The sequence below is a fragment of the Castor canadensis genome, chromosome 5 (assembly GCF_047511655.1).
Source record: "Castor canadensis chromosome 5, mCasCan1.hap1v2, whole genome shotgun sequence".
In the NCBI taxonomy this organism is placed as follows: Eukaryota; Metazoa; Chordata; class Mammalia; order Rodentia; family Castoridae; genus Castor; species Castor canadensis.
In genome coordinates, this window is record NC_133390.1 from 13,639,935 (window position 1) to 13,666,093 (window position 26,159).

At 35.4% G+C, this 26,159-nt stretch overlaps 1 protein-coding gene across 1 annotated transcript; it reads right to left on the reverse strand.

Annotated features, from left to right (window-relative positions):
- Positions 1 to 9,735: 9,735 nt before the first annotated feature.
- On the reverse strand, positions 9,736 to 10,486 carry LOC109676241 (keratin-associated protein 13-1-like). The gene has a single exon (XM_020152711.2). It carries the CDS (start codon positions 10,445 to 10,447, stop codon positions 9,962 to 9,964), a length of 486 nt encoding a protein of 161 aa, XP_020008300.1. The 5' UTR covers positions 10,448 to 10,486; the 3' UTR covers positions 9,736 to 9,961.
- Positions 10,487 to 26,159: the final 15,673 nt, after the last annotated feature.

A 26,159-nucleotide genomic window follows, 5' to 3' on the forward strand; every position in this document is an offset into this window, starting at 1 on the left:
GGGTAGAGGTCAGGGGGAGGGGAGCAGGGGCGAGAGGTGGCCCAAACAATGTATAACCATATGAATAAATGTATAAACAATTAAAAAAATATGTTGGAGAAAAGGCAGATTCTTCAAAATGCTGGTGGAAAAACTGAATGTCCACATGTTGAAGCCTAAAACTAGATACCTGTCTGTCACTCTATACAAAATTCAATTCAAAATGAATCAAATACCTTAATGTAAGACCTGAAAATTTGAAACTAGTATGGAAAACAGCAAAATAACTGGAAAATATAAACACAGGCAACAACTCTCTAAATAGGACTCAAATAGCTCAAGAAATAAGACCAAGAGTTGACAAATGGGATCACATCAAATTAGAAAGTTTCAGCAAATCAAAGGCAACAGTTATCAGAATGAAGAAAGTCTGCAATATATTTGTTGGACAAAGGATTAATATTGAGAATTTATAAAGAACTCAAAATAAGCACCCAAACATATAAATATTCTATCAATGAAAGCATTGGTGCAGTCATTGAACAGAAAGGTGTCGACAAAAATTACAAATGGCAAAGAAATACATCAAAAATGTTTAACATCCAGAGACATAAAGGAAATGGAAACCAAAATTACATTGATATTCCCTGTCACCTGAGTCAGAATGACTATCGTCAAGAAACACCTGATGCTGTTGACTATGTGGGGAAAAAGGAACTCTCATAATTGTTGGAAATATAAATAAGTGAAGCCACTATGGTGCATTAACCTAAGAAATTTAAATGTACATATCCTTTTCCATATACATCTATCCTAAATCCCCTTATTTTGATCTCTTTTATTAGATTATTTAAATCTATTAAATAGATTTTTCTAATATGTGAATTTTTCCTATTAGGTTTAGTCAATTATTGTTTTCTTGGGCTCTGCTTTTTTTTATTTATTAACACAATATATATCTATAAAAAGATTATAGAGAAAATTTGAGCTTCCCTGTAACACAATCTTCCTCTAGAAATTGTTTATTATATTATGTCATGGATTTATAGGATACTATGGTGCAAGTGTATGTCTGTGTAACCTCAATCCAGAGATTAAGCTGAGGTTTTATTGGGGAAGATCTGTTTCAGCTCTGCCTCCTTGACTCAGTTCTCATATTATAAGTAAATGATATTATGATGTTTTATTTAGTTCCATGTTTTATATATTCTGGTACTGTGTCTTGGTGATTTTGCTGCTTAAAATGTCTCTCAAGCATAGTGCTGATGTGCTATGTAGTGTTCCAAAACAAGAGAGGGTATAATGTACCTTACAAAGAGAATGTGTGCCAGACAAGCTGTATTCAGACAGGAGTTGCAGCATTGCTAGCTATGAGTTTGATGTTAATGAACCAATCATATGTATTATGTCAGATGTCTTTAAGCATAAATACATATGAAACAAAGTTATGTATTGATAAGTTGATGAAATTGTGACCATAGGCTTGCAAGAACCTATCTTCATATTTTTCTTAGTAGCAATGATTTAATATTGACTCATTCATAATGCATAGCAACTTTCCAGAACACAATTACCACCAATAAAAACAACCAACTCTCCTTACTTTGTGCAAATTCAGCTCCTAAAATTTTATACTCCTGTATTCCTTTTGTTTTTGCACATTCAGAGAAACCTCACATTTCATGAAATCATGTATTTTGATTGTCCTATAAGACTGAGAACTATGGAAGCCTCTGATATGCTTTAAGTTTCTATGACTTTGCATATTTAAAAGTTTAATATTTTTAAAAAGTATCTTTGCCAAAGATCTATTTGGCAGCCTAAACAAAAGTGGACAGGATTATTCCTGTTACTTTGACTAAACAATTTGAAGATAATTTTTGTGATTAGTTTGTATGAGTTTAACTATTAATTTATTTTAACCCAAACTATTTATTTATCTTAACCCAAAAGAATAATCACATAGTATCTCCAAATTTATGTTAAGAATGAAGTGAAATCCATATAAAGAACTTTGTGTTTTCATCTATATTTATTTTGGGCTTTAGGAAAGTATTGATGTGAAATATAAATATTCTGAAGCTATATCATTCTGATCAAGAATCTTAGCATAAGATAGCTTGGGAGTTTCATTATGACATTTCCATGTACATATGTATTATACCCCGAATTGGTCCATCCCTTCTATTTTTCTCCTTTCAACCTTAGTCCCCTTCTTATGGTGGTTTCAGTAGGTTTACAAATTCTATATTCTTTCTTGTATAGGAAAAACATCAGTCATATTCACCTTCTCAACTTCTTTCTTTTACCCTCCTTCTCTTATATGTGGCCTCCCCTTAGTGTGACCTGTTTTTCATAATATTGCTTGCATATTTTTGATTTTTGTACTGGAGGTACATTATGACCTTTACAAAGGTTCTTACAATATATCATAGTTGAATCACTCCCTCCACCATTCTCCTTTATCTTTTTCCTGGAACAGTTTCAACAGGTCTCATTTTTCCATTTTCATGCCTGTGTACACAATATTGCCATCATATTCACCACCCTATACCCTTGCTTCATATCCTCCTCCTCCCACTGGCACCAACGCTCCACACAGGACCTGGTTTGCCTTCCTATTCTCTGTTTTTGAAAACAAAATGTCATTTTTGTTTGTTTAAGGTAGAGAAACAGAGTATTTTCTTACAACATTACCATGTATATATGTATTATAACCTGAATTAGTTCATCTCCCCTATTTTTCTCCTTTCTACCTTAGTCCCCCTACTTGTGGTGATTTCAACAGGTTTAAAATTTTGTATTCATTCTTGTATAGGAAGTACATGAACCATATTCACTTTCTTAACTTCCTTCTTTTACTCTCTGTCTCTCATATGTGACTTTCCCTTAGCGTGACCTGTTTTTCATAATATTGCTTTATTTTTATTAGGTCTGTATTCCACATATAAGAGAAAACATGTGGCCTTTGGCTTTCTGAACCAGGTTAACTTTACTTAAGATGATGTTCTCCAGTTCCACCCATTCACCTGTAAATGACAAAATTTAATTCTTCTTTATGGCTGATAAATTGCACTGCATGTAAATACCACATTTTCTTAATTCATTCATCAGTAGTGGGGCATCTTGGCTGTTTCCATAGCTTAGCTATTGTGAATGATGCTGCAATAAACATGGATGTGCAGGAGCCTTTATTATAACCTGACTTACACATTCCTTCTGATATATCCCTAGGAGTGGAATTGCTGGATCACATGGCGTTCTAATTTTTAGTTTTTTGAAGAGCCTCCATACTGTTTTCCATAGTGGTTGTCCTAACTTACATTCCCACCAACCATGTGTGAGGGTTCCTTTTACCCCCACATCCTTGCCAACATTTGTTGTTGTTTCTGCTCTCGATGATAGCTATTCTAACAGGAGTGAGGTAGAATCTTAAACAAAAATGTCTTTTTTTTTTTTTTCAAAAACAGATAACAGGAAGGCAAAACAGGTCCTGTCTTGGGGGTTGGTATCAGTTGGAGGAGGGGGAAGATTAAGGATACAGCATAGGAGGGTAAATATGGTGAGAATATTATGTGTTCATGTTTATAAAAGGAAAAATGAGACCTGTTGAAACTCTTCCAGGAATGGGGGGAGGAGGAATAAAGGAATGCTGGAGAGGGTGAATTCAACTATGAAATATTGTAAGAACTTTTGTAAATGTCACAATGTACCCTCAGCACAACAATGATAAAACATAAAAAATAAAAATATATAACCAATATCTACGTATAATCAAATAGTGTCCCCTTTTTCTGATAAAATACTATACTAAAAAAAGAATCTTTGCCTATATCTTTCTTTGCATATAAAAGGGGAATTATGTAGGGAACTCAACAGTATTTATATGATTTAATTTTGTTTTTTGGGTTTTTTTGGTGGTGGTACTGGTATTTAAATTCAGGACTTTGTGCTTGCTAGGCAAGTGCTCTACCACTTGAGGCACACTACAGGCCCTTTTTCTTCTCAGGTTAGTTTTGAGATAGGATCTCACTTTTTGCTTGAGCTAGCCTGGACCCTGACTCTCTTAATTTAGTCTTTCCATTGTCTCTGGAATGATAGGAGTGCAGAACCATGCCCAGCTTTTTCTTTTGAGATGTGGTCTCTTGAACTTTGAGTCTGAGAATTTTTCACAAGAAGTATTGGATTAACTCATTGGAAGTTATTTAAGGTTTATATGCATTTTCAAATTGTTCTTTTATTTTATTAACCAAGCCATGTAAACCTCAAGGTTATTCTTATTGACTAAAGTCACCATGGATTTGTGAACTTCACAGTTACAGTACTTCTGTCATCATATATGCAACCCATATTCATCAGTTCTTTGAGGAAATCAAGGTATTTCCTAATCCTGAGACTTTCATTTACAAAACTCTGAAAGTTAAAAAAAAAAAAACCTGTAGTTTGAATGAAAAAAATTTCCATGGCCCTGAAGAAATTATATAAAATCCACAACCAAAATTGTTTCCATATGTCTTTTATCTTGCCAAATCAAACTCAACACTCGTTCTTGTCAATAACCTATAAAGCAATACCCTAAATTATTTGAATGTTAGAATGAATTAATATTTTAGATTATATTCATTAAGCTTGCTATGTGTTTGACAGAAAATAAGTTTTCATGAATTTCATGAATAATGTTGAATTTAAACTAGAAAATCTAAGAATGCAATGTGGCTGCAGATGAGAGCTTAGAAAGGGGTAAATGGTGCCAAGGGGCCCTGGTTCCTGTTCATTCCTCTGACTTTCTTGTTCTGCTATGTTCATTCTATTATAAATGCTTACAAAGCATTTGTATGAGTCCACATGACTTTTTGACAGACAGGTAAACACAACCCAGCTCATGATGGACAGCAGACTCATGGTCACTTGGTGTCCCTTGGCCAAGCTTTATATATCTACCAGGGTACATCAGAGACTGACTTTCCAAATTTGTATATTTGTATATTAATTTTCCACTAAAGATTTTAAGAATTGGTTCAATCATTCTATTTTAATGAAATATGATTTTTCCCAGTGGGGCTTACCAGATTTGCCTTACTGCCTTTTTGGTAGCATAGATACACTCAAGACCATAAGGTCTAACAGGTTGCTCAGTCAAGACAAAAGAGATATTTGCATTTGAACCTACACATGTAAAATATTTCCTGCACCTAGTTCTAACTAAAGATAGGTATTTCTAGGTAGGGATATGTTTATTCAGTAACTTAAAAAATGAGGCTGGATGTGGTGTTACACACTAAAAAATAACATCTACAAAAAAAACAGAGATCAGGTGTATTCCAGTTTAAAGCCAGCCCCAGCAAAAAGTTAGAGACTCCATCGCGACAAACAAGGTAGGAGTGTTGGTGTGTGCCTGAAATTCCAGCAATAGGAGAGACTGTAGGTTGGAAGATTATAATGCAATCCTTGACTAGGCAAAAAGTGCAAAAGACTATCTGAAAATTAACCTAAACCAAAAAGGTCTGGAGGTATAACTAAAATGGTAGAGCACTTGCCTAACCCTAGTACCACCACAAAAAAGAAAAAGAAAAATTAGTTTCATGTCATCTGCTTCTTTATTTGTAGTGAGGAATTTAAGGGGATTAATTATTTAACACATTTTGTTATATATAATATGAAATTATATATTTGATATAAAAATAGATTAATTTGAAATAACTAAATATAAGATATTTTATATAGCAGTCAACAGAAGCTTTGTTATGTAAAGTACTTAAGAATTTCTTATTTAGATAAAAATAGGTTGTGAATGGCCAATTAGAAAGCAATTTTGATAGTATCTGAATAAGAACAGATGAATGCTGAAATTGATGTGATTCCAAATTCAAGATATGCAAACAACGAAGTGAATGAGTACCAATGGTGCATCTTATAGAATGATTTTCATTGCTACATAGAAAAATTTTTGCTTGATTTTGATAATTCATTGAAGAATCCTTCTACATCTCTACTTTGTTCAATTTATTTTATATTCTCAAAATTCTCATTATTTTCTCTCTGACTACTGGTATCTTTGCATGGTGCGTTATTTCCCATATCTCATAAAATCTTTGATCTTGTTTTCCTTCCAGGACTGAGACCTGATGTGAACTTTGATCTACTTTGAGTCTTTGTTTCCTTCTGTGTGAAATAACTATAGTTCATAAAATGTGTGTTTCTCACAATTCTTGTAGAGTCTAAAAATTAATGGACAGGGAAATTCTGAGAATGTTAGTTTTTATATATGTACAAAGATAATATATTTTTCTTACTAAATCTGGACACTGTCAATATGCTGCCTGCCTTAACAACTTACCATTTTCTATAAAACTTGTTTTAAGAAATCTGAATGACAATACAAAATATAAAATCAAGGAGTTTACAAATACATGTTGAAATATGAAAGAAACAATAATTCTTCATGAGATGGAAGACTTGTATTTCCAGTAATGGTTGGAGTCTTGGTTCCTTGACTTAATTATTTCTCAGAAAATACAAGTGGCTTCCTCCTTACACATATGTAAATAAATTAACTATGTATGAAGTACTCAGTTAGATGAAGGGATGCAGTTTACCTTTATTTTAAAGGTTTTTGTACATAATTTTCTTTATCATTTAATATTTTCCTTCTTAATTGTATTTTTCAAGTTCCTTATTTTTCTAAGCTAACATAAATGTCCCTTATGCTTCAAAGGGAATATATTATTTATTGTTTTGGAGATTACTGTTCCTATTAAGTCTATGCATGAAATGTAAAAATGCCAGAAAACAGCAGTTCAAAGAAGGAAAATGTTTAAATTCCCAAATAATTTAATTCAAACCTACCAATCTATCAGATTTACAAAGTTTGTTCTCAGGAGCATAGTGACTCTTAACCAAAACATAACAAAATAAAATATAAAACCCAAAAATCTTTACCCAAGTAAAAATAACAAAGAAATTGTCAGCATACCTGGGAGCTTGAATGTATGATTTTATTAGATAATATCTATTTTATTTTTCAGCTACTTACAAATAATATACATAAACAAGAGTTACATTAACGCTTTCAAATTTACAATATATTAAAATGAATTCCATTGAATGCTTTACCAATTTATTTAACTTCTCTATTTCCATAAGTCCACCCAATAAACTTATTTATTAAATTCAGTTTATGTTAGAGGCAGCTGTGGAGCAGTAATTTGTGGCTAAAAAAGATGAACAACTTACCAAAAACTCAGATGAAGATGCTTTGTTTAGAGATTAGACATACTGCTCAAAAGGTATAAACCACTAACAAACTGATTGACAGAAGCTAGATCCGTGGGATGGTCTATAACGAGAAGACTAGTTGCTCCTGGAGGTAAAGAAATTATAAATTCCATAAACCAGGGATCTGAAGTCACTAGATTCACAGCCCTATAAGTAGGAGCTTCTATCCATAGCTCGGGGAATGGCAGCTGCCCAGAGGTGCAGGGTAAGTCATCAAATATGATCTTACAGTTTTTGCCTGGGCTTTCCTGGGATTGCAATCCCCCTGTCTCTACATCTAGAATGAGAGGTGGGTGCCACCACGCCTGGCCCTAGTGTACTTTGATTATATTCAAACCCTCTATTGCTCTTTCTTATCCCTCATTCTTCCTTCTTGCCTTTACCTCCGCACTGCCCCACACTCCTAATAGTCGCCCTTTTACTTTCTTGACCTTGGTTTCATTTCTTTTTGTTTCTGTTTTTCTTTCCTCCCCCTTTCTTCACACTTTCTAAGCAGGCACTCTACCACTTGAGCAGTGCCACCAGCGATCCATTTTAAAAATACACAATGGATTAACTGTTGTCACCATGCAGTGCAACATATCACTAAGATTCATTACTCCAGTCTAATAAACTTCATACCCTTTGATCTACATCTTCCCTTTCCCCATTCTTCTCCTCCCTGGACTCTCTGATAACCACCTTTCTGCTTTCTGCTTCTATGAGATCAACTTTTTTAGGTTGCACATGTGAGATCATACAGTATTTGTCTTTCTGTGGTGGGTCATTTTACTTAACAGTGCCAATTCCACCATGTTGTTGCTAATAACACAATTTCTTTATTTATTTGAATTTTAAAGTAAATTATTTTAACTGATATACTAAAGCATAAAATTGTAATATAATAGGTATCATGTGGTTTTCAAATCAAGTTCACATCATATAAGATGAAGTCAGATTGACACATCTATGTTCTCAACCATTTATCATTTTATTATGATGAACACATTCAAGATTACTTCTTCTAGCTTATGAAAATGTATATTGCATAATTGCTCTATAGCCATCTTACTGTGCCACATCACACCAGAACATCTTATTCTAATCCTCATTGACGCACGCTTCCCTCCTCAGGTTCTCTCCCCTGTCTCTGGGAATCACCATTCTACACTCAAGTATTACATCAACTTATTTAGATTCCAATATAAGTGAGATCACATGGTACTTGTCTTTCAGTGCCTGGCACATTCACTGAAAATAATGGCGCTTCCAGTTTCATCTATATTGTCTCAGTGGTAGAATTTCATCCATTTTAACAGCTGAGTACTATTCCAATGTGTATAGGCGCCATTTTCTGTGTTCATTCATCAGTTTTTGTTTCATTTCTTGACTATGGCAAATAGAGCTTCAGTGAACATGGAACCAATGTCTACCTGATCATTTTTTTGGCTATGTATGTACCAGTAGTGGAATTGCTGGATGATTTTGGATTTCCATTTTTAATATTTTGAGGAATATCCATACTGTTTTCCATAGTGGCTATATTAATTCATACTCCCTCTATCAGAGTGTAAGGATTCTCTTTTCTCTACATACTCTACAACATTTGTCTCTAGTCATTTTGATCAGAGCAATTTTTACTGGGGTAAGTGCTATCTCATTGCAGTTTTGATTTACATTTTTTGATGAATGATGATGTTGAGTATTCTTTTTTGGAAGGCTGTGTACTACAGTGAGGTGATGCATTTGTTAATTAGTTTCACTGCATCTTTCTATGTATAATGTAAACATATATCAAAACATGCCATGTATCCATAAACAGCTATATGATTACTTGTCAATTATAATAAATTAATAAAAATGGCAAAGTGGAATATTAACTCTACGATGCTGATCCTTCCATGAAGTTCCATAATTTTTCTCAATACAGACACTTAGATAAGTGATCATATTGCATATTCATCAGTAAGATGGAAGCAAATTGATCTCTTTGTCTAAGAAAAATTGGATGACTTTAAGAGAAATTATTTAAAATTCATACACTATCATTTACATTTATCTTCAGTTTAGTTTTCCTTCATGCATAACCATGACCATATGAATTTAAATACTTTTCTTGTCTCTGCATTCCTGATAGAATGACCAACTACCATGGCACAAAAGACCTGTTAGGACAGACTTGAGGGTCCATATTTTATGAGGAACCAATTTAATCCCTGCATCTGAGATTTAATTAAAAGTCTATATATTCAAGCAATATATCGAACTGCCTGTAGCATGTGAAAGAAAAGCATCCAAGGTTCCTGAAGGTTTGTTCAAGTCCTCAACCTCATAGAACTTCAAAACCATTGTTCACCTGCATATTGGTCCTTTAATAAGAACCCCTCAAATACGTTACACACAAAATCCCAGTAAAAAACCACTACCAAAACCAGTAACAACTGAATATTGGTTAAAATTTGAGCATTCATCCAATTTGAAAAGGAATTCCAACAATATAAATTCTATATCCAATGGAAACTTTAGATTTTATTTTGAATTAGTACACAAATCACACATTTTCAAAAGAAATCCATCAGCCAGTATTTAGGGTCAGAGAGAAGGTGATAAAATAGTAATCAGAGAATAAGAGGGTAATTCTTACTGTAAATAATGAAGACAATAAAGGTTAGGAATAGAGACACAGATGAGATAGATCAAAGAGTAGACATTTAGTAAGATGATCAGATCAGAACCCAGATCCAGTTCCACAGGTTGGCCTGTAACAAGAAGACTGGCAGGCACTAGAAGGCAAGTAGGATGGGCGGTATAATCCAGATCCACAGCCCAGGGAAGAGAAGCCCTGGGGTCTGTAACCCAGGGGTCTGAGGCCACTGGATCCACAGCTCACTGGGCGAGAGCAGCTGCTGGATCCACAACCCAGAGTTCCAGAATTCGTCTGGCGAGGATCACAAAGTGTGGAGATCCTGGGGCGGTGGCAGGGTGTGTGGCAGGGGCTGGACACCACATAAGGTGTCTGGGATCTGATGGGTCTGTAGATCGTGTCCTGACAGCCACTGTGGAGAGTGGAGCCCAGATGGCAGGGTCTAGGAGAGCACAGGTTAGTGCTGTGGACCAGGTTGCTGTGGTCGGAAGTTCCACAGGAAGAGCCTGGATATTGCAGGTGGTCCCCGACGGAGCTGGAGAAGTTTCTAGAGCAGCAGCTGTAAGACATACTGACAGCAGGTATGGGTTCAGCTGAATGCAACTGAGAAGATTCTGAGTTTGAATATCGCTCCTCGTTTGGGACATTTATATATTCTCAGTAAATGGGTGTGGCACCATACAGTGTCATCTTTTCCATATTTGGACTCCCTCATTTGCATATATGCAACTCAGTAATCTTCTTTGTAATTTCAGTTAACCAGGTCCCTTCATCTTACATTTATGGGTGAACTCATTCTGTTTTTATAGCTGTGAGTCAATGAAATACACTTATGTTACAAATGCTATGACTGTATTTAATTAATGCTTACTCTACCATAACCAGGAAAGCCCCCTTATTTTCTCTGACTATAACTTGTACATGTGCTCCTGTTTTGGCAGGGGAATTGTTTCTTTTTGTGGTGAGACTAGCAAAGCAGTTTTCTTCCTTTTGATCAGTAGTGGAGTGGCAGAGATTCTGTATTGATTAGGAACCATTTTAAGATCACCACACATCAAACCATTGATTCATACTCTTCAATGTAATGTACCATTGTTATGCGCTATTATCAATGCTGATTGATGATGTTCACTCTGAAGGAGCCATACTGAAAGTCAGCCAAAGCACTTAAGATGGCAATGTGGATAATTCCGAGGAAACATGTAGAAAAAATAGTACTTACAAAAATGAAATTGAATCTAAAAAGAGACCATTCTGGGCCCATGTAGAGCAAAACAGTAACAAACACTATTGAAATGGCATAGTAAACAAGTGGCAGTAGCAGAAGGAGGGACAGAATTGTCAGGGTATTTTTTCTAACCACAAACAATGAATGGAATACTGCTGTAATAAATCAGTCAGTAACATCAATATTGTTTAAAAAAATCAACTTAATTCATGGTTTTGGTATGAAAAATTTGTAAATTACCATAGGATCTCTCACTTTTCTCCAGTGAGCACACATGTATACACACACACACACACACACACACACACACACACACACATCTCCAAACTTTATTTCAAAATTTTAATGCCTTCAGAGAATTTGTATGGGCATGCTAGCTTCCTTTTCTTTTTTCCTCCCTACTTATACAAAATTCTGTCTCAGCTTTCTGACTAACAGTGGATCAGATTTTGTAAATCTGGGAAGAGTATATTTTTATGACTCCTCATTAAGAAAAAGAATAGAGTATCATATATAATAATAAATATAAATGTGAATGTTAATTTAAAATACAGATAATAATCAAAACAACCCACAAATATCATAAAGTCAAGACAATGATATTATGCCATGATCATCCATAAACTTTTCCCTATATTTTACGATGGAATATTTGAGCACCTCTGAATATGATAATGAAGTTGTTAGTGTGGCTTTCTGTGGAAAGAATAGCAATATAATTTAATGTTTCCTCTAGAAATTTCATACTGAATATACTCATATTGTTTTTGACGAAATATTTTAGCATCACCATTTGTGATTAGGAAAGTTACATCTGTAACATTTTTTCTTAGACAGTGCTTCAAGGTTAGGATTATGTTCTTCTCAGCCAGGCATCTCTCCTTTACTTCCCTACTCAGTCTGCAAACCATGGGATTCACTTTTGTAAGAAGCACAAATTTGATTCTTACACATTTGTGTAAGAAAAGTGTAGGCCCTGGATTTTAGGAGCTGTCAAAGTTGCTGATTTCAAAATAGAATTTGTCAGACTCAGACAAAATTAGAACCAGAAAAGGACTCATGCCTACCTGTCTGGGATAAATATTGTCCAAAGACATTCTAAAAGCACATAACAGAGTCCTTCTCCTTGTACATACATCCCATAATTTGCATGCCTCCTACCTCTACATATGCACTGATTTCTGTAACTAACTTTATCATTAACATCCATTACGACTGCAACAATTCAGTCAAGATGTTTTGGACAGTACACTTGCCCAGAAATAGCACCTCCACCAATGAGCGGAGGAGAACTCCTGCCTTCTTGGGTCTCTAAAACCAGTGAACTTTCTAAGTAGCTTATTTAAATTTCTCCCTGGTGTCTTTATAAACTTCCCCTTGCCTCAATTTCTTTGACTATGTTCATGGTTAACTTCTCTGTTATGGCCAAGAAAATACCATTATTCTTTGGAGAATCCATTTCTGATTGTTATTTACATTGACAGGACCTCCTGGATGGTAGCAGTGTCTTTGCTACAATATTTCAAGGTCTAAGCTCATTACCACCAAACAGTGAGGCAAGAGGAAGGCCTTTAAGCTTGAGCTTCATTAACTTGATTCTTTCCTGTCTCTACCTAAGGCATCTGGCCATAGATGCCTGAACATGTGCTTTTGTTGTTCTCTGCACACCACTCGAAATGCACCTGGAGTCCCCAAATCTCCCTCAGGATACTTTCTTGACAATGTCTCATTCCAGGACTCCTAGTTCATTTTTAGTAATAACTTTTCTTTCTTTTTTTTCTATCCTCATATCTCCCTTGTGTGCTCTCGCTTTTATCTTGTGATCAAAGTTCAATCCCATTGTTGTGTTTGCCTTGATCTAATGTCCGCATATGAGGGAGAACATATGATTTTTGGTCTTTCGGGCCAGGCTAACCTCACTCAGAATGATGTTCTCCAATTCCATCCATTTACCAGCGAATGATAACATTTTGTTCTTCTTCATGGCTGCATAAAATTCATTTTTAGTAATAACTTTTCAATGCCATTTTGTTGTTTGCCTTTGCTGCTCTTTAATTCCAAGTCAAAACACAAAATAAGAAGATGTCTGATATATTTATTATGTTTTTTGAATCTAAAGTTTCCTGATAATTCATAACAAATGCACTGAGGTAATATACTAAAGGTGTATATGTGATATCAAGGACTCAAAAGAATATCAAGGCTTATGTCACTGAATTGCAGCTCAATAAAATACAAAATTACATGACAGATGCTCAAATGACCAGTGTTTCTTTAATAAGGATAGGTTTAATTGGCATTTGTTTTTTAAAAAAAGCACCATTACACAGGATTTGAATAAGTCACAAGAACAACAAGATAGTTTCACACACAACAAGCAACAATATTTTCAAGGTTTATCTTGTGGTTTATATAAATTTTTTAATTTCTTCCTATGTGCTCCTGATCACTGAGATAAATGTCTTAGTCTACAGAATGCTGTGAAGAGCATTCCTTTCCCAAGTCCCTATTTTCTAGAGAAGTTTGTGAAAATAGCTACTTTGCCACAACTAAGAGTGACTTTTTGTTCACTGTAGGAAGCCCAGGATCAATCAAAACAATAAAATCACTAAATCTGTGTACAATGGAGCAGCATTCTGGCTCCTTGCTGAGGCATAAGACAGTTTATTTTACACATCCAACCCAACTCATGTCAACCTGATGGTCTGAAATAATTGATACAAGTCCCAGGTCCTCTGCTGACTATAGTCCACACTGGCTTGTTCATCTCACATATAGGTCCTATGGGCTTTCCATCAAACTCTACATTGGTTTTCAATATCTAAAAATCAAAAGAATTCACACAAGATGTGGACTTTTTATTTCTTTTATAAAATTCCGAATTTCTGGTGACACAGGCTTCCCTTGCTCACAGTGGGGACTGAGCATAAGCTGCTCCACTCCCCTGAGGTGTGGTCCTCATAATTCCCAACCACTCCAATCATTCCTGTTCCTGCTAGCTCCAAAGCCAAAACTGAGTCACCTTTAGTCATCCTAAGCACACTATTATTTCATTGTGTCCATTAATGTCTCTATCATCAGTGGGAGAATGAAAGATAAATGATGAAGCTTTAGGTTTTAAGAAAATCTGTGGAAAATAAGCTTCTTTGTGTGCTGAAAGGATATTTTTCCATGTTCAACACAAAAATACACCTGTCTGTGCTGATGGATTGGAATATAAACCACCCATCATGAAACCAATTACTGGCCTACCTCATTACCTCACATATCTTATGATCTCTTTAAACCATGAGGTAATTTGAAGTTATATTGTCTGACTTAAAAATGCTTCTTAAGTCAGCAGAATTTGAGTTTTGTTTATGTGCTGGAAAAAGGCATGAATCAATGGTGCTCTTACTACTGAATATGTAAGCATTAACCATAGGTCACTTAATGATGTCCAAGTAAACTAAGAAGATAAAATAACCAACCTAAGGAAAAGTAGATGTTTGTCCTCCAGCTAAAAGTGGTTCTCATGTGATTCTGATGTAACACCATAGTTGCAAATTGCTTACTGAAATTCAAGGGTTAACATCTGTCTTGGAAGCTGGAGAAGGTCCTCACCACCCTGTGAAATTGCACCATGTGCCCGACCACTGTTATCACCTCCTCACAGGTCTTGTCTGCCCAAATATACAAAGTCAAAAAATTAAAAATATAGAAAAGACAATCTATCTTCTGTTTGTAATATTGCATTTCTTGCAATATTAAAAATTGCAATAAGCAGTTTTTAATAGTACTCTGCTTTGCTTTCTTTTCATGCTGCTGTGCAGATATAATAGCTATTTCAGGTACTGGGCATGTGGAAGATGGATTTAGAGGCAATAATATCCATCTTGAAAGATGCAGTGTCTTAGAGTTTGAGCAGAGGCTGTGTGTCACCACCCAGTGACATTGTACAGATGGCCTCCTGATGACTGGTAATGACTCCTTTCACCATAAATACCAGAGAGAAGAATAGTGATTTTGACACAAGATGACAGCTGCAAATGGGAGGCATAACAAAAAGTGCTTTTGAGTTTGAAGTCAGATGAATGGTATGCTAAATATATGACTGTCACAGAACAACCCATGGCCTAGAGTAGGCATTCCACAGATACATGCTGATAGGATGAAAGCAAAGTTAGACATACAGGTGTCTTAAATAGATTGTATATTAAACACTGTACAGTTCTTCACTTTTTCTGCAGTGAGTGACTGTTAGCTACATCTAGTAAACAGATTTGTAAATCTTTCTGCTAAGACATAGGAAGCCTCATGAGGTCAGATAAGGATAATTCATTCATCTAGCTGCAATCGGAACTTGGCCTAGAAGAAGCAGTATGATACAGATGGTGGCTTATACCTCTAATCCCTGCTACTCAGAGGCAGAGATGAGGAGGATAGAGCTTCAAGATCAGCCAGGGCAAAAATGTTATTGAGACCCCCATGTCAACAAATACTGGGCATGGTGGCACTCACTTGTCATCCCAGCCATGCCAGAAGTACAGGTGGGAGGATCAATGTCCAGGGCTGGCATGGTAGAAAACATGTAACCCTATCTGAAATATAAACCAAAGCATAAAGGACTTAGAGGCATAGCTCAAGTTGTACACCTTGTTACTAATGACCACAAAGTGCTGTGTTCAAACTGTAGTACTGCCCCTCATAATAAAATAAATAAATAAATGAAAATATGCTATAAAATACCTGTGTGAGAGCTTTCCTCCCTTGCCACTTTGCAGAGGTCTGGCCTCTTTCTGATCTTGGAGTATCACCATCACCCACTTCATTTCTTTCTTTCCAAAGTCCCTGCTGGGAACTGAAGGGAAGATACATGGCACACAGAAATCAGCTCCACATTTCCTCTACATTTACTCATTTACCCTCTGGAAAATACTGTAGGATCAGTACTGTAAGATCTCTGTTCATGAATTCCTTTTTCTCCCTGGAGAGAGAAAACACACACACAAACAGGAACACCACATACACATACATGCACAAACACACATACATGTATACAGGTATACACGTATACAAACACACAGAGATACAAAACACACATATATATATATATATATATGACACATTCACGCACACACACACACACACACACATCCATACAAAATCAGGGAAGACATGGATAAGAGAGCAAGAAAAAGGAAGTAAAGAAGAAGAGGAGCAGGTCATGCAAAGGTGCTTCTATATTTTCAGAGAATTGAAAGTAGAGGACACTTGACATTTCTTTCTTTCTCAAGCTTGTTTATCCTTTAAAGTTATGGTCAGATCAGGTTCTAGAAAGAAATAGGATTCCATACAGGGAAAGGGTCCCAAGTGGTGAATATTTCCTTTCTCAGTTAAACAGAGCTGTGTGGTGGGTGGATGATCAGAGGCACCAACACTGAAGAGCCATAGCAACCCAGTGTCCTAAGGAGAGGAGAGGAAAGAGGTCAGAAACCTCTCATTTTTAAGTTAATGTTTTTAAATTTGCTAATTTATGGTAGTACTGGGATTTAAATTTGGGAATTCACTCTTGCTTGGCAAGTGCTCTACTGCTTCAGCCATTCCTCCAGCCCTTCTTACTACAGATATTTTTGAGATAGCATTTTGCTTTATGGCTGGGCCAGCCTGGACCATGACCCTCCTATTTATGCTTCCAGTAGTAGCTGAGATGACAGGCATGCACCACCATGCACAGTATTGGTTGAGATGGAGTCTTGTGAACTTTTTGCCAGGGCTGGCCTCAAACAGCAATGCTTCGAATTTCAGCCTCCCTAGTAGCTAGGATTGTAGGTGTGAGCCACCAGCACCCAGCATAAATTTACCTTTTAGTTGCTACATAATATTTGTACATGTCTGTGGGGTACAGTGTGATGTTTCAATAGATACGTACATTGTGTAATGACTAAGTCAGGATAATTAGTATATCCATTGCTAAAAATTTTTATCATTTATTTGTGTTGAGAATATTCAGAATCTTCTCTTCTAGCTCTTTTGAAATATGCAGTAAATTAATGGTAAGCATAGTCATTTCACTGTGCTACAGAACACTAGAACATACTCCTCCTACCTTACTGTAATTTTATTCATCTTAAAATATTGTTCCTATCCTCTGTTCCTTCCCCTGTCCAGACTGTGGCAACCACAGTTATACTGTGTATAATTTAAAGTTCTTCTTTTGGTTTTCTGCATGACTAGCAGCATAAGTTGCTACCCTCAGTTTGCTTGTTTTCCCATTTTAGTGTTCAGATTCTGTGAAGCTTCGACCTGGTTGTGACTACATTGCTAGTACTCAAAGAGTAATTGTTTTGCAAGATCTTCCCCATTCAAATCACTGTCAGGTCTAGATGCTAGTGGTGAAGGGATTTATATTTGATATTGTTCATTCCTGGGAAAGTGTTATGCTTAGAATTTCTTCCTAATATTAATTTTGTGACTTATCTTAATACCAGGAGGATTTATTTTTAAAGACTTGAAATTTAAATCCAATGACAAGGTAATCTGAGGATGTGTTGAATGGAATATATTTGATCACTAAGGATCTCAAAAACTAGTGAGATTTTTTTGGTTAAAAATAGATCTCTGAATTCTGCCAGTACAGTTAGGGATTCTGCAGTAGGGATCTGAACTTTTGTTGGCAGCGTCACCAGAAGTCTAAGAACAATATTGGGTTCACTGGCTGAATGCCTGGGGCAAACCTGGTGCTGCTACTTCCAGCACTGGAAATCAGGGTTACTGGATGGAGTTGTACATGCCTCATTTTTCCATCTGTAACATGGGGATAACAGGACCTTCCTTATTGAGTTATTGTGTCAATTAAAATAAGGCAACATAAATATAGGCATAGATAAACAGAGCATAAATACACAGTACTGTCAGGCAATTAGTGAGGAATACAATTAAACCTTTGGCCAAATAAGGGAAGTAAGCATTTATCTGGTGATTCTGAGGTATCAAAACTGAGAACCATCCCTCTTAAAATTTTAAGTCCATTTTTACACTCTGAGTATTTCTTTTGCACAAAAATAAAATGTCTTAAACTGAATGAGAAATTTGGGATTTGACAAAAATGTACTTGTTTAAAAATATTGGAATGTCACCTGCAACCAAATGTAGAAAGGAGTGGGAAGTCACCCTAAAACCATGAATATTTAATAAATCGATGGCCAGTGACCTTCTAATTCAAAGAGTTAATGTGTTCACATGCTATCCTCCTCTAATTTCTCATTTCCATCCATTCTTTACCCCCTTTCCTTTCTCTAGTTTTCCTTTACTTATCCTTATTTCAAGTACCTACCTTCCTCTGGTTTATCTTTCTAAATGGGTAATAGTTTCAAAACAAGGAAACATTTTTATTCATTCCACTGATTGAAAACATAGTGCAATAGCTTGCAAGTATCTCTGAAGTTCATGTGCTGGGAACTCAATTCCCAATATGGTAGTGTAGGGAAGGGGTTACAGGGTGCCACATTCCTAAATGGATTAATGCCATTATAGTGAGAACAGGTTCATTATCTTGGAGTGGGTTCCTTAATAAGAGATGAATTCTGCCCCCTATTTCTCTGGCTGTCTTTTGTTCATGTGATGACAGCAAGAAAACTGGTGATGTCCTGATCTTGGACTTCCTGATCCCCAGAACTGTGGGAAGTAAATTTCAACTCTTTATAAATTACCCAGTCTGTGGTATCTAGCATAGAAGTACAAACCAGACTGAAACACATTATCTTTTTATTTATTTCAGAGATTGAATAAAGTTGATGCCATTCTACATCTATTTTCAAGAGTTGTTAAACTTTTATATTTATTTCTCTCAAAATGCTCTAAATTTAATTGTTTATTGTTATTTTATTTCATCTTAGATTAGAAATCATTAAAAAGGTTTTAAACACCATTTCAAATTTTGGTATCAATATGCCTTCTTAATTAAATATTTCCAAAAGACAAACAATTCCAAAATGACTTGCAGCAATGACCTTGGTGAAATTGTGTTTGCAACTGTACACATTTGACCACTGAAACTCTTAATCAGTTGCTCCTCAGCAATGCTTTCAGAAGTCCCTGTGTTGTAAGATAGCACATCCCCATCGATCACACTGAAAAGACCTCAAAGAAAAAGATAATGTCTATTTCTCAGTTGCTGGCTCTCAGGGGACTTAAAGTAATGTTTATTGAGAAGACAATACAGCCGTTTACTCATTTTCTCTATTGAGCTGATTATTTGTACTGGTTGACTATAGAAAATATGATATTATCACTTCATGAACTGTGAGATTTTGCAGGTTGGTTCTCAGAAAATAGACATTAAAGGCATGGTATCTTGTCACCATGAGATGGCAGGGAGTGGAAAGTGGCAGGAGGCTCTGCTATGTTGCATCTTGATTACTAAATTATTTACCATGAAACTAGTCACTGTCATCCTATAAATGAGAAAGGAGTATCTGTGTATCTTAAATAAATAAAGCAAAGTCAGCCATATCTGTACATGGAAAATCTATTTTATTTCAGTTATATAACGATTAGTGGAACCCCAAAGGGCTCTTCAAACATTAACAGCTAGTGATAAAGGTTTTTAAATTTCTTTAGGAGAAAAATTCACTCAAATTCTTCATTAAACCAAAGGAAAACTGAAGTTGGGAAACAGTAGCTAATCAAAATTCTGAAGTATCTCTTTTCCTGTTACTAAATTCTTACTTTCAAGTTCTAACAACCTCCACCCCATAAAGAGGCAATTAAATTAAAGCACGGCCTTTGAGATGAGGGAAAATTAGGTGAAGAAATAAGGAAAAGATGGTTATCCACCAGCCAAGGAAGGAGACCTGGAACAGATTCTTTTCTCACAGAATTCAGAAGGAAACAGTTCTACTAACCTTGACCTCAGACTTCCAGCCTTTACAACTATGAGACAAAAAACTCCTGTTTAAGTTGCCTAATTTGTGGCACTGTTATGGCAGCCCTAGCAGGCTAATATAACCCCCAGATGTCAACGATGCTTCCTCTTATTTGAGGAATTGAGCAGCCTGGTGATTCCCTTTGCCCTGTGTCCTCCAATTTTCTGCTGGCCACCAGAAAAACTGCCAGTCATCCTGTTTCTCTGCCTATACACACCCTTCCTCACCAGCCCACACAGAAGACAAGACTATGAGTATGGCAACTTAGATGCTGTGATATTCAATTTCTGTGCTGTGCATTGGGAACTCCTCAATGATGGATTCAGCTTCTATTGCACTTCAGCTGCTCCTTTGAAAGAGGTCAGTCACCTTATTCTCAACCAAATTGTGGTCACAGTCTATAGGTCAACATATTGCATTTCTAAGATTTCATAACTTCTACCTTTCCCTAACTTTATTATTAAGAAGATTCTGTATCTGCAGACTCAGTAAATGCCTAACAATTTCTATGAAGGACCCCTTTGGAAGCCATCTTTGAGACTAATGAAAATGTTAATAGACCATTTCAGAGGGCTGCAACTAGGATTCTCTGAGTAACAAATCAGTTGCTACTTCTAGAATTCTCTGCTACTCTCACTCCTCTCTCTCTTTCTTTCTCTCTCTCTTGCTCTCTCTCTCTCAGAACACATTTTAGATTTCATATTTTCTTTATTATATCTTTCCTGTGTGCCTCAAATGAATAGAGAGACATCAGTTCCTTTTAAAAGAATTTCTTTAGCTTGACATGGAAATCAGATTCTTGTTTCTACTAATTTATTTCAGTGTGGTTCATGCATTTAGTCAGTTTCATTTGGCATAAAAATACCTTGGTCCTGCTGCCTTTAAGGAATACCACTAAACTGCAAAGTATAGACTTCTAGACACCATTCAAGCCAGGAGCCCCAGATATTGAAATCAATGCTATAGTTAGATTCTTAATTGCCTCTCCTTTCTTCCTTTTTGTTTCCTTTTGGTCTCTATCCAAACATGGAAAACAGTTTGGGGTAGTATTAAACATGCTGTTATTATATGAACCAGCAATCCCATTCTTAGGTATTTACCTAAGAAAATTGAAAACATATGTCCACAAAAACACCTGGATGTAAATATTTATTGCTATTTTTCCATAATAATTCAGAGCTGGAGATCATCTAAATGTCTGTTGCATGGTGAATGTGTAGCCAAATTATATGGCAAGTGTACAATGAAATACCATTAAGAAATAAAACAGAATGAACTATTGAAACATGTAAGAGCATGGCTGAATCTCAGAAACAGCATGCCCTTTGAAGGAAACTTCACAAAATAAGCTGTGTAAAATGTAATTCCATGTATGTCCAATGATCAGTCAGAAATTTAGATAAGGGTGAATTTTCACAGAGAAACATGAGAGCAGCTAATAAAGGAAATATTCTATCTCATTGATTGGTGGTTAACTAACTATATATGTTTGTTGAAATTTTTTTAACAGAATCCTTTAAAGAGGCAGAACTCATTATATAGGGAGCATATCTCAATAAAGCTAACCAAAAATAGCTGAACAACTGACTGGAGAAGTATACATACAACAGACAAAGACATAAAGAAAACACACATAACTCTAAATGTAAAGTTTTAGAACAAATAAGCTTATGCAAATATGTACAAAAGATATGTAGAAGAAGAAATTGCCCCTAATAAGTAGAGGAGTCTGGAATCAAATCCAGACAGGGCCAAAGTCCTTCTGACCACAAAAAAAGAAAATTTTGAAATGTATTTATGTATTTATGACAGAAGTAGGTACAGGGGTCTATGTACAAGTATGTTTCTTGGCACATGGTTTATGATATTTATTTTAGTAGAAAATAAATATGCAAAATATAATGTAAATATTACTCATAATATTTATATTTATATAAATATATGGTAGAATTCTATAAAGTAGTAACAAGGATGACATTAGATCTCTGTATCATAGCAAAGTGGTTATATGTACCAGCTCTGATAGCAGTATCAGTTTCTGAGTTCAAATCCCATCTCTGCTATAACTGCATGGGTGAACTTGGGAAAATAACTGTTGTATCTCAGCTTCTCCATCTATAAAAGAAGAACAGCAAGTAGGATTATTGGAGAATTAAATATGATAATTTTGTATCAAATGTTATAAGATATGTCTAATCCTTAAGAGGGTTGCTACAGTGAAGATAAATGTAAAAACAGCAAATGCAGAACTACTACTGGACATGGGTCACACACTAGGGGAGAATGTGCATGGGAGGAATAGGGAAAGGAAAGGAAACCTAAAACTTGAATGTGGTTGATATGCTCACTGTAGAGAAGTGAAAAAAATAATCTTAAACTGGCAGAGGGCACTATGGGAAGGGGACCAGGAAGTAACAAAGAGGTCTGGAAGAGATGAACCAATGTGGGTTGCAATGCACATGTACGTGAAAATAACGCTAGGAATCTCTATGTATAGCTATGTTGATCTCAATCTAGCAAAAATGTTATGTCTTTCTGATTATCTCTTATGTTTTCTCTTTAACAAAATTGAAGAACTAGGGGGCAGAACAGATTCTGCATGGAAAAGAAGAGGGGAGGTTTGAAAGAGGGAGGAGGTGGCCCAAACAATGTAAATACATGTAAGTAAATGTAAAAATGATGAAATAAAAGAAAGGAAATAAAATAAAATAAATCAATATATATATTTTACATATATTACTTTAAATAATTTTCATATCGAAGAAAGTTATACACGTGTCAAAAAGATACACACATATGTCAATAAGATAGAATTTTTATAACTTAAGACAACAATAACAAAATAAACTGCATAATTCTATACATGTATGTAAAGAAATTTTCCTGAAAGTGTACTGGGAAACTGAATACATTAGTATAATGCCTGTGGAAAGCTGAGAGTGAACAAGACTGAAGTTTCCACATGCAGGACTTGTTGCTCTAATGTTTTATGTCTCTAATTTAAAAAGGCAGTGAGAAAGAGATGACACAAATCTGACAAAATGGTGACAATCATGAATATATGCATTCCAGAAAACCATTCTAGAATTTACTGCATTGCTGTATATAATTTTATTTATACTTTCAAGTTTTACAAAAGGATTTGGGTAAATACAAGTATAAGCTCTTGGAATAAGAAAAACAGAGGCCTGTAAGTAGAGCTGTTTAGAAAAGAGTCCCCGAGACTTTTCATCTCAAATAAGTTATGGTGTTGTGGACTGATGACATAGATGGGTCCATCTGAAGCAGAGAAGCTGTAGCTAGGGAGAAGGAGCGTGGGTGTCACCAGAATGTCAAGGATGGAGGCAGAATGACATCTGAGAAAACCGCAGCCCAGGCTGGGCTTGCATAGTGTCTAGGAAAGAGGCCAAGAGCAGAGCAGGCCAGTCACTTCCCATCAAGTCCCTTACCTGCCAGAGGTGCCTCGTGTCTGTTCTTAGCATTGACTTTCAACACATAAATCCCTTGCTGAGTGAGAGCATTCTGAAATCAAAAGTCTGAGGCAGAACAACCTTTAGTTATAAAAGACTTTAGGTCTAGAGAAAGCAGTTTTGTGGACATAAGAGGATGCAGACATGAAGGAAAACCTTTTAGGGAAGAAGCATATGATCTTCCACTATTTTCTGCTATTGCTGAATATTTGCCTCATATAAGAGGTTTTATAACTCTGATAATATTTCAGTAACACACTGTCAATTCAAAGACTGAGCTAAATTAATATGATGTCCTAAAAGTCAATCAATTTTAAGTAATTCAGATCATAAGACACTTATGGGTACTGAACACTTTGTTAGTCTTTTTCTTGTAATATTGATATTTTGTAATTTCCCAAAAAAGGAAAAACATGAAAAAAAGAGAGAAGATAGGAAGAAAGATTTTCAATATTATATTATTTTCCCTCTGACATACTTAGATAGTGAATCTGTTCTTAAACAAACAGTTTGCCTGTGTGTACAGAGCACGTAGAGTATTCTATTGGTAATTCCAGTATCAGCTTCTAAATTAATGAAGCTACTCTAGCTCAGGTTACCTTTTCCTTCCATTCAGAGGGACATATTTATTAGCATTTATGAATTGTTCATTAGTATTTGCACTAAGTGCACAAATAACTCTGATGGGAAATATTAACATAATTAGGAATAGGTGGAGGGAGTGTTAATTAGAATTGACTTATCCTCAAGTAATTGCAATGTTTACTGCCCTCATATAAAGAGTTGGCCTGGAAAAGTAAGATTTTCTGGATATTAGAGAGTCTTTTATTTTAAAGCAGCATCAACTTTTATTAAGAAGAGAGAAATATTTCCCATTCTACAGGAAATCAAGGCTGGCATGAGAGGGAATGCCATGTGTTGCAGATGGCACATACTTCTTTGGGAAATTTAATAGGTATCCATTCATAAAGCATAGCTTATTGTACCTCAGTGAATCAGAGTGAAGGTTTAGAATTGCACAAGTGCACTTCATGTGATACATGCCACACTTTGGATTCTGCATGGGAGAGAAAATCATAAAACAAAGTAACTAAAGAGCTCTGAAGCACAGCATGTGCTTGTGAATAAAGCAAATTAAGCTTTGGGTATTTAAGAGGCTCTCTTTTCTTTTTTTTTTTTTTTTTTGATTGTTTTCAAATTTTTTATTATTATTGTACTGGGGGTACATTGTGACATTTACAAACATTCTTACAATGTATCATAGTTGAATTCACCCCCTCCATCATTCTCCTTTATCCTCCCTTCATAAAGCTCTTATTTAAAAAGGTCATGCAGACTTAAGCACCACCAGTGACAGAGAACTCATGAATTTAATTTCAGAAATTGTTTTTTTTCTTGCTCTGAAGAGGCTCTCTTTTCAATGACAATTGTGAATGCCATTTCTCTTAGTAAAATCAAATAAAGCGTCTGATTCGAAAGAAGAAGAATGGGAGCAAAGAAGATAAGAAACTTGTCCCCCATCAACCTAAGTATGGGTTATCCAGGTTCTTTCTCTGTTTTTGGCTAGAGAGTAAACTATGCTTGAAATATACAAAGAGGAGGGATACATGGAATTCCTGTTGAACACTATTCAATGCAAATATTATTAGGAGAGGTAAATAAAACTTTATTAGATGTTTATATCCTAGTATAAATAAACCTTAGAGATTCTTTCCTACAACAATTCAAAGTTGAATTTTAAGTTTGCAGAGAATTTGAAACTTGATTTGTGTAAGGACACTATGGTGAAAACCTTTCTCTTGAGAAATATTGTCTTGAAAAATTTTGTCAAAATATTAGAGGGAAGTTATTGAACCTCTTAGAGTCAAATTTTTGCATGGATAGGTTGAACAGACCTTGTCTAAATAACCCAATTGCTGTGATATTCAAGTTAGTTATTTTCTGAAAACTTTAATCATCCTTGAGCTGTTATTTAAGTGCACATGAATAATTTTTGTTAATAACCTGTCTTTCCACCAAAAACTAAAAATAACAAAATTAGTATATATATATACATATGAATTGATTTAGGAAATAAGCATATGCTACAAAACAGATGCATCAGAAAACATATGAAGGACATCTCTCCGTGTTTGTTGGTCCTTACGCTATCCTGGTTTGAGGAAGCCCTTTTGTTATGAAGTTCATTGATAGAAACACCAAGGTTGATGTTGCACTTCTAATTTCTGATCTAGAGCTCAAGATAGGAAAAAAAACTGTTTAACATATTGGTGGGATTTCTGAGCATAGTATTTGAAGGAATCATTACAATGTCCTTGTGAAAAAAAGGAAAACTTATTTTTAATAGTAGCCACTGATGCTCTTGGTTACATAAAGGAAGTTAAGAAAGAGTTCATGTAATTCTTTTGTTAGTGCATGGACTCAGAATACCCGTGGGTACTAAGGAAAAGGTATTCAGATATATGATAAATTTTAACATAGAAGGTCAAACCACAGCAAATTCCAGGGGGGTGGAAACTGAGTGTCTTCCTGCTAAGTATACAAGAGTGATTAAGGTGCAATTTAGTTTGTGAACATGTGATAAATCATATTTAAACAATAACCTAGAGAAACATTCCCATATAAAAGGTGAGGGAGGAGAATGGATTACCTGGAATGTGGGCTCACCCAGGTGTAAG